The 9,457-nt window shown below is 42.7% G+C and overlaps 1 protein-coding gene across 1 annotated transcript in view; it reads right to left on the bottom strand.

Moving 5' to 3' along the window:
* Positions 1 to 3,569: 3,569 nt before the first annotated feature.
* Positions 3,570 to 9,457, bottom strand: part of RFX7 (regulatory factor X7) — a 65,036-nt gene continuing 59,148 nt past the window's right edge. Inside the window, exons 10-11 of the mRNA XM_080396685.1 lie at positions 8,738 to 9,033; positions 3,570 to 7,793 (exon numbers count right to left, since the gene is read on the bottom strand). Coding sequence (XP_080252811.1) covers positions 4,479 to 7,793; positions 8,738 to 9,033 — 3,611 coding nt within the window. The 3' untranslated portion in view covers positions 3,570 to 4,478. The remainder of the gene's footprint in view (positions 7,794 to 8,737; positions 9,034 to 9,457) is intronic.

Raw genomic sequence — 9,457 nt, 5'->3', positions numbered from 1 at the left:
GCTGAAGTACAGCCTCAGCCAAAATGTTATCTGAATAGTTGATGGAAAATTTGAACTGTCAGGTTCAACTGTAAGCTGCAGCTGTTTTTCTCCCCCAAATGTAACAGTATCACCACACAAGTGCTTTCCACTTAAAAGGGATACCTACAGAAATGGAATATAAAGATAAAGTGAATGGTCAGAAGCCCATTACCACCAACTTCTCTCAAGAGATTAGTCTGAGAGCACAGACTGACCCCTTGGCCAGGCATCCCAGCTAGGAAGATTCACCTGCATCCTCAGCTTTAAGTGTGTGACTGCTGCAAGTCGGTACAACTGGGCAGCTGTGATATGTCTTCGCCCAAACTAGAGAGCTCTGTATTTTAGGTCAACCTTAACATGCATTTTCCATACAAAGAAAAAACTCTAAAAGTCATTTTAATATAAAATGTTTTTATTGTTTTTGAAAACATTTAAAAAACAATTTTTGAGCACTTTCAATAAAAAAAATAACTGAAATGCTACTGCAATATTCAACTACTGTAGTTTCAGCAGTACAACAGACAACAAAACACTGGGGAAAAGGGGAGAAACTGGATTTCCTGCACTAAATGAAAACGTGGAACAGGGATTTTTCTTTCTTTACGGTGCAGTAAATAAAGCACAGTATAGTACAAGACTATTATATGAACCTCAGATGCACTGCACAAGAAACGCTTTCCTTCTTTTCAGTTCAGAAGTCAGTGCTTATTGCAATTATTTGCAAATTATTTACTTCATGAATTCTTATCATGATAAAATGATGCAAAAATGTTTTTTCAACACCAGAACAATAAAAAATAATCCAAGAAAGGAACATATTCAACAATAACTAAGCTGAATTAGTCAACATAAAAAAAGTAAATAACTTGTGAATAACTATGCTCACCTGGTTAACACTGAACCAGTTTCAATACAGCAAAAGAATAAAAAAAATAAGTGGTTACAGGAATATATCTAGTACTGTACAAGATTAAGTCATTAACACTCATGCACGTTTTGTGATCATGTATTAACATGGTGAAGCAAACTAAACTTAATTTTTCCTGCTGTAATATTCTCATGTAAGAGAATAATAGAAATATCTCATTGAGATCAATGCACATTGCTACATAAGACAATTTCACCTGTCACTTTTAATGACATTTTGCCTTTATAATAATGAAACACATTAAAAAGGTTTTTTTATTTGCTTTTTTTAATTATTTTTTTTAAATCTGTGGGCCGTATTTGTTGCATTTATCCTAAGGAATGTGCCTGCCACAGGTTCAACAGAATTTTAGTGCAATATATGAACCCAGAAAGTTTGCTGGACTAACCAACCAACCCAATTTAAAGTGTTGGCAATACTGTACACAGGGTACAAATTCACTAGTTAGTATACTTTAGCAAAAACTGCTATCAAAATAATTTATTTCTCATGTTAGTAGGAAGCCAATAATGTAAACAAGGGGTCAGAATTGTCTCAAATTCTTTGTTTTGGAGTATCTGACGCAGACAGGCTTCCATTTGTTAGAATCACAGAATTTTCCTTTGGGTATTGCATACTTTGGTGTGCAGTAGTGCTCTGTCTCAATGTATTGTAAAGAACTAACTCGCACTAAGTACAGGGACCTAACATTATTAACTCTAACACCAATACAAACACACCTCTAAAATAATACATACCAATGTACAAAGCTGTGCCTGTGCCTTGGATTTTACTTGAAACCGATCCTTATTGAATTTAACACTTCTTAGATGTACATTTGCTTTAAAACCACTGATTATACAATATTTCCCCTAATTAAGCCATGTTAGGCCCAATGTAATGCCTGTATTTAAAAATACTTTTCAACACCTTTGGTGATGGCTGCATAATTTAGAATACATCAGCTTTAACTCTACTCTTGCTTTTCCGAGAAATGTTCTTAAAAAACTAGTAGAGTCAGGCAAAAACTTATTTCCCCCAAGCCCACCTCAGCCTCATCATTAACGACCTGGAGGCGAGGCCAGCACATCATGCGAGCGCATGGACTGCTGCAGCGTGCATGCGGCTTCTCCCTGCAGCACCAGCGCTTGTGTCCTTCCCCATCACTCCATCAGAAGGTAAGTATCACCTATTCACAGTAGTGCTGGCACTTCACACAGGGTCAGAGGAGGGAACCAAAAAAAAAAAACAACCCACACACAAAATGGTGCTGAGTGTCTCTCAGACCCAGTGAAGTCAACAAAAGGATGTTCAGCACATCTCTGGCAAAAGGCCACAGGCAGGTACAGAACTCAAGCCCTGTCTTCAGCAACTTTAGTCTACAAAAAAATGGTTCAAGCCTTACCGACAGACACCTGGCAAGATAACAAGCAGAAGGCTACCATGCACTTTTTAGTCTCCTCCCAATTTTAACAAAACTTAAAAGGGTCACTTGGTCTTAAATAAAGCAAACCACACTATTGCACATCCATGTGCTTCAAGGAGGGATCTGAACTCTCCAAGTTTGTTCCTGACACAGCGGCAAAACTTCTGATGCAAGCACAGTGAAATCAGGCCCCCCTAAGGTGCTATAGCTTGGCACAATTTATCCCCACAGAGGAGGCCACAAACTGGTGATGAACTGGGGCAAGAGGAAAAGAAGTCGTGGTACACCAGCACCTTGAGTGCCAATGCAGCAGCATAAGTTGAATCAGCACTGCCCAAGAAATTGACCAGTACTGGGATCTCAATTCATCAGCAAAAACGGAAGAAACAGAGGACCATCAAGACACTTAAACAAAAAACCCCACTAATCACTCAAAAAATCTGAGTATTTTCTCCTTAAGTAAACCTAGGGGGGGGGGTTATCGGGCCTGTGCCTCCCCCTTCATAAATTCCTGACCCCACAAAGAAGTAATGCAAGAAAGGAAAATGTCTTCTGCTCTGTTTTCCATTTTGTGAGTGTCAGTTCACAGGCGAAATAATCAATTTTATATGAAGCTTAAGGGATGGTATTGTAGTATCCTCAGTGCACCACTTCTTTTGTAAAAGCTTGCCTCTGCAAGTCCTTTCCAGCATCAGGGTCACAGCTGGTTAGTACTTCTGTCTTTTGACCATTAGAGGAATCCATGCCATGCTGATAAAACAAAAGGTCTTTTTTTGGTTCAAGCCAACTAGTGAGGCAGAAATCTCATTTTCCAGAGGGGCAGCTAAGAACTTCTATAAAAAAAATATAAAATAATCAGATTCATCAGTCCTGTCAAATCACTTATGAAAATGGAATTAATCCTTCTAAAACAGTAAGTACTTTTAAAAGAAGTTTTACCAAAAGAAAGATCACATCTTACTGTGTATCTGTAAAGTGCCTGGCAGTATTATGGCTCTATATGAAATATTTTTAGATCAACCACATTTTCTAATATTGTAATCATCTTTTGTTTGAGAGAGCGCAAGCAAGAAAGACAGCAAGGCTCAACCTACTGAAATACAGAGAAAAGAACATCTTCCTACACCCTCCATGTGGTTAGGAAAGAGCAAACTTAAAAAATGAATCTTTAAAAATAGTTTTTAATGAGCTCCAGCAGCCCTTTTATTTAAAAAAAAAAAAAAAAAAAAAGAGGGAAAATATATGTTCCTTCTCTAGCATTGATAAATAATTAAACAGTACCTATCACTTTAAAATAGGGTGTTATGCCTAGATTAAATCTCAGTGCTCACAATCTTTTCGCATGAATTTTACCTAATATAAAAACATTTAAGTGAGAACTAAAATATCAAGTATGTCATGAATATTAATGGATAAAATAACTACATAGATTTATTTCTCTTAAATAAAAAATTTAGTGCATCTTTCTTATTCCTTGATCATTCCTGTTAGGTTTTTCCTATCTCTGCATTTTACTAGAGATGCCGATGGCACCCGTGCTACAGAGATTTCCCACAGTTCACCACTGCGCAGTGCTCAAGGCAGCTAGCTACACAATGATCGGGCACCTGTGAGTCACCGGGTTCACCTCTCCCCACTCCCCAGCACCTACCTGTCTGCAGGCACCCTGTATTTCAGACCTGAACAACAGAGGCCCATGAAGGATCACCTACTAAGAAGTAACAAGCAATACAAAGTACGGAAAGCCTACTAATGAGCCTGACTTAACACCCTCCCAAAGCCTCAGCCATAGCTGTCTGGCTGGCTATTATATAAACCACAGCATTGCTGGCTGGCTATTAACCACTTCTTTATTTGCTACAGTAAGAAATGTTGAATGGGAAACGCTATAAAATTCAAATTTTAATACTGGCTCTTTGATAGCCCATCACCTTCAGAGATTTGTTTAAAATTGTTAAGACTGCTTTTTCCCTGCTGAAGAATGAGCAACAGGTACAGCAAACTTTTTTAAAAATGCCACAATACATAGCAAGTGTTTCTGCTGCGGGAGGCACTTCCATTAAGACAAATACAATACGTCTGTCTTTTAGATACAGTGTGCTACATACATATTATAAAACAAGATTAACCCAACATTTCAACAGCAGGATGATCCTTACTCTCCATCCACTCAAAACCTGATGTAGTCATTGAGTTAATGGATTCATTGCAGATTTGTTGAAACAAGGGGTCATTTTTTAATTCCTCCAGTGTAGCATCATCGTCTTGTCCCTGCTGACGACCTGGATCAAACAGTAGATTTGTATCTAAAGTGTTCAGATCATTAATGCTGCCTGAGAGCTCGGAAGACAACCTGATGTCGCTGGAAAAGACAGATGCAACGTTATTAAGATCTGATGCCACCTGATTCACCAGCTGCTGGTTTGTTGGCAGACTGTCCTCCCCTAAAAGGTCTTTTACAGTGCTGCTAAAATCTAACTGCTGCTCTCCGATGACTGACTGTGCTTGGTTATCTCCAGAAGAAAAACTGATCTGATCGGTGCTGCTGTTTTTTGTGAGGTAATTTGGTGTTTGGAATTCATAAACTGAAGTGCTGGAATTGATCATATTTTGCGGGTTGGCACTAGGAAAAGCCGCGGATGTCTCTAAAATCTGAGTGAGGTTCATCCTGGCTGTGTAATTTGAGGGCATGTTGTTCATTCCCAAACCTCTCACTGCATCATCGCTATCAGAATCAAGTTTGTTTAACAACACATTAGTTATTTTTTTAGTGTTTGTTTGTTTCTGAAGAGATGGGAAGGCCGTCTGCATCATCACAGTCAACGGGACTGACTGGCTTCTTTGCGCTATGTTATTGGCACTGGTGTCTGCATGGATATTAGCAAATACATTGTGAACTTCAGGAGTCACCGGACTTCCAAAAGGTGTCAGGTTGGAGCGTGGTATATTTGAAACTGGGTAAACAGTGCTTCCACTGAGATTGCGCTGGCGATGGACAGCAGGGCTCACACTCCGGCATCTCAGACTGTTGTTGAGAGAGGAACTGGTTCCTTTGTTGTCCAGAGGAGCAGGAACAGCAAAGCCCTCTTGCTTGGTGGTGCTACTGACAGAGGCTGCCTGGTGCTGCACGGGTGACACAGGAGTCACGCGACCAAAGTGAGTATCGTGGTGGCGCGGCTGGGACTGGTATGACTGGCCAGGAACGGCAAAAGCGTGAGGTTTCCTGAAGCGGTCTTCCACCAGCTCCTGATAGCTCGTAAGGATGCCGTGATTTGCAACTGAGGAATTACTAACACCACTGTAGCCGTTATTCATCCACTCAAGCTTGGTTTTGTCGGGATGGGTAGCCATAGGCCGCTGCATTGGCTTCACAGGGCTACTCGATATAATGCTGGCATCGTGGTAAGCCATACTGGAGCTGATGGGAGTAAATGCAAATGGGTTTCGGCATTCCACAGGACTCGGAGGTACACTGCTGCTGCAGTTCGAATGTGGTGTGCCGATGGGTGTATGCCGGCTGCTTCCTAGAGCGCTGTCTACAGGAGTTGTCTGAGCCAGCCTTGAACAGGGGCTCTCTCGAGACATGTTCTGAGATCCAGCGATCATTTCAGAGGTGGGTGTTGGAGTCGGGGTGGGGGTGGGAGTCGGGGTGGGGGTGGGAGTGGGAGTGTGAATTGGAGTGCTGTTGTTATGGATCGAATGGTAAAAGTGCACGCTGCTTGGATGAGATGACACAGGAGCTCCTTGAGCTGCCGTCTGACTCTGAAGTGCCATTCCTAGAGAACCACCATAAGGATGGGAATTATTCATGGACATTTGCTCCTCCATGAGCACCAGCTCCTCCACAATGCTGTCCTGGGTAAGGTCATCATCAAAGGAAAAGAAGTTTTCGTTCGACTGAGGGACTGTGTGTTCAAACTCTTTCAGTTCAGACTGCAGAGGTAACTGATTTGAAGACTGTGCTTGTATTTGACCCAAGGAGGACTCCTGGATCTGGCTCTGTAACTGCTGGGCGTACGCATCCTGCTGTATACCTTCACAGTGCACCGGCTCCCAGGCCGATTCCTGCAAGTCACCAGAGCCAGAGTGCCCTGCAATAGTCATAACACTGATATCTTGCTGCTGTTCACAATTCACAGATGCGAAGTCAGAGGTTTTGGTGATATGGTGCCATGTATTTGGGTTAAAGCTGCCATCGGATGTTGAATCGTTTTCTAAGATAAACAAGTTTCCTTCCAATTTTACTTTAATATCTGGAGATGATGCTGATGCAAGCTGTTGTCCTAAAGTAGAATCACTGGTATTTAAAGTGGTGCTCAAAGAAAGGTCTGTTGTTAAGTTTGCTGCAGCTGTAGAGGGTACAGGTACCTTCACAGGTACTGTGCTGGGAACTTGAGCAAGTGTTGCCGTATTGTCACTGTTAGTTAACGATCCAACCTTCGGAGACTTCTTAACACCGTTTGCTTTTTGACCCTCTGTGGCATTACCAGCTGAAAGCTGCTCCACCAGAGATTTCTTTACAGGTGGTACCTGGGAATCCTGAAGCATAGAAGGTTGTCGCTTTCTTGGACTTTTAGTGCATGTTTTGTCTTTAATTGTAGACTCACCAGTAGGAGGTGAACCAATGCTGGTGCTGGACAAGTTCTGACTGGCAACTGAGAGCTTTAGAGTGTTTTGATTATTGCCTGCTGAAGAAACTGGTGTGATCTCATTAGATTGTGTTTTATATTTGGTCCCTGCTTCTTCAGCTCCCTGATCACAGCCCTTACCTGGTTTTGCCTCCAGAACATCATCAGCTGAAACCTTCAAGGTTGCAACCTCAAAATTAATTAGTTGAGCAGGAGGCAGGTCAGGGGTTGCCTTTATGGATTTTGACACATCAGAGCTCTCTTGGCCCTGTACTGAGTTCTCATCCAGCAGTGCTTCTGGTTCCATTTTGATCTTGACTGCAGGCGTAGCTACAACAGTGCTAGGCTTGGATCCCGGAGACTGAAGTGAAACAACAGATCCGTTTTTGATCTGTGGACCAGTCCTCCCTTCTTCCACTGCTCCTGCACTACTGCTAACTGAAGGCGTCTGTTTGACGGGCACACTACTGCTGCTTGGGGCAAGGGATATTGCTGTCATTTTCACCACATTTAAGGAATTCACATGTGGAGCTGGCACAACAGTCTTGATAGGGCTACTGGTAAACAGCACCGTCGTGGGAGAGCGGATGGTGAGAGCACTGGTGTTTGCTGGCTTCGGTAAGATCTGCGGGTAGCGATGTCGGGCAGAGCGGTCACCAACTGGGCTGGCAGGAACGTTCTGGGGAGTCTTTGGTGGCTGCTTGACTGATTGCATGTGCTGAGTGACCACCTGAACATTGAGCGGCAGGACCTTGCTATCAGATGATCCCATAGGACTTGGAGACGTCACCAACTGCCTGGTCCTTGGCACCTGTAGAGAGAGTGAGAAACAAAAGGTGTGGCAATGAAGGAAGAAAGTCCCTAAAGCCCACAGACCACCTCATTCCCAAACATGTCAAAGGTGAAGGACACCACAGCTCAATACACCAAATCTAGTGAATGTCAGTTTGAAAAAAAGCAAGCACTTCAACTACACACAAGAAAATTTATATTTGTCTGCCTAAGGATTGGTACGCAGGTATGTGGCCTCAGTTTTTAAGGCATGAGGCACTGGTCTACACACTAGTCTGCTCTTCTGCTGATGGAAAGGGTCATTCTCATACAATCCTTCACCACACAGAACAAAAAGACAGACATACAAAGATTAAAGAGGAGAGGATGTGTTCAAACAGTCCTCATTGTTACGGTTTCAAAAGCCAGTGAAATACAAACCCACTATCAGGCAGAAAAATCGGCTTACCTATTGAAATTAACAACACAGCTAACATCTTAAAAACAAATAACCTCCCCCGCCTCCCCCAGCCCAGTTCTGTATGGCTGAAAGACAAAGATGTTCCATACTACTGACACTCATGCAAAAATAAAATTGTTGCTGTCACTAAATGTGTTGGGCCAATGAAAGGCAATTTAGATTCCACGTCAGGGGCTCAGTGACCCACATGACTGGTGGCAGCTCTCTCGTCTGGTTAAACTTCATCTCAAGGGCAATTATTCCCACATATAACCTTAATTGCTGCTAGCTGAAATCTCACTGTCAACAGCTTCAAAGACCTACTTGGCCTATGCTATGTGATCAGAAATCTGCTGCCTCTGTATCGATCTTGAAACTCATGTGGTAAAACAGTCACTGGAACAGAAAAGCATCGAGGGACCCAAGCCTTTGAGCGGAACCAGTTTCTCTATCCCACTGACACCACTGCAACGTACAACCCTTTTGTAAGGTGGTTTCTCTAGAGAACTGCTGGAGAGCATTACCGGTATTGGGCTGGGGACAGCTGCCACAACAATGCCAATAGGCGGAGGAGACAGAATTGCAGGACTTCCATTAGATATACTGGTCACACCATTGGTTGCAGAGCCTTCCGTTTTCTTTGCTGGAGACTCTCCTGGCAAAGGAGACTGCAGTTTCTGTTCTTGCTGCTTCTTCTGGATCTTACGCTGCAGCTGCTGCTTGGCATCAACAGGAGATGGCAGAGTTTTCACTTGCGGTTGAAAGGAATTACTTTCAGCAGTAGGTATAAAAGCTGAGGGCTGGGGGATCCCTTTTATTCCTGAATACAAAAGAAGAATGAATTGTAACCACACATACCTGGTCTGCTGTAGTGCCACTCTGTATCTAACCGCACAGAACACAGGGCAGGCATCTCCACAACCAGGCTGGGAACACCTCCTCCACAAGGTGCTTCCCATCCAAATTGCTCAAACCCATTCATGCTCAAACCTATTCAGTGTTTCCGTTTATTTCCACATATGTGGCAAAACCTCTCTCTGTTAGACCAGTTGGGCATTAGCTGCTAAAACCACTACGAACTGGCATCTTGTTTCTAGTAATCCCAAACGGCCACTTTTGTGTCAGCAACATCGAAAAAACGATGCATTTCCTTTAACTGACAGCAGAGGGCAGCAGATATGCTTTAGAGGAGGCTTTACAATTGTTTTTGTTTTGTTATCAGTGTCTAAGGCAGCTTTACAAAT

Source organism: Falco punctatus (assembly GCF_963210335.1).
Source record: "Falco punctatus genome assembly, chromosome: 7".
In the NCBI taxonomy this organism is placed as follows: Eukaryota; Metazoa; Chordata; class Aves; order Falconiformes; family Falconidae; genus Falco; species Falco punctatus.
The sequence above is the reverse complement of the archived record's forward strand: the minus strand, read 5'-3'. Positions and strand labels throughout refer to the sequence as shown.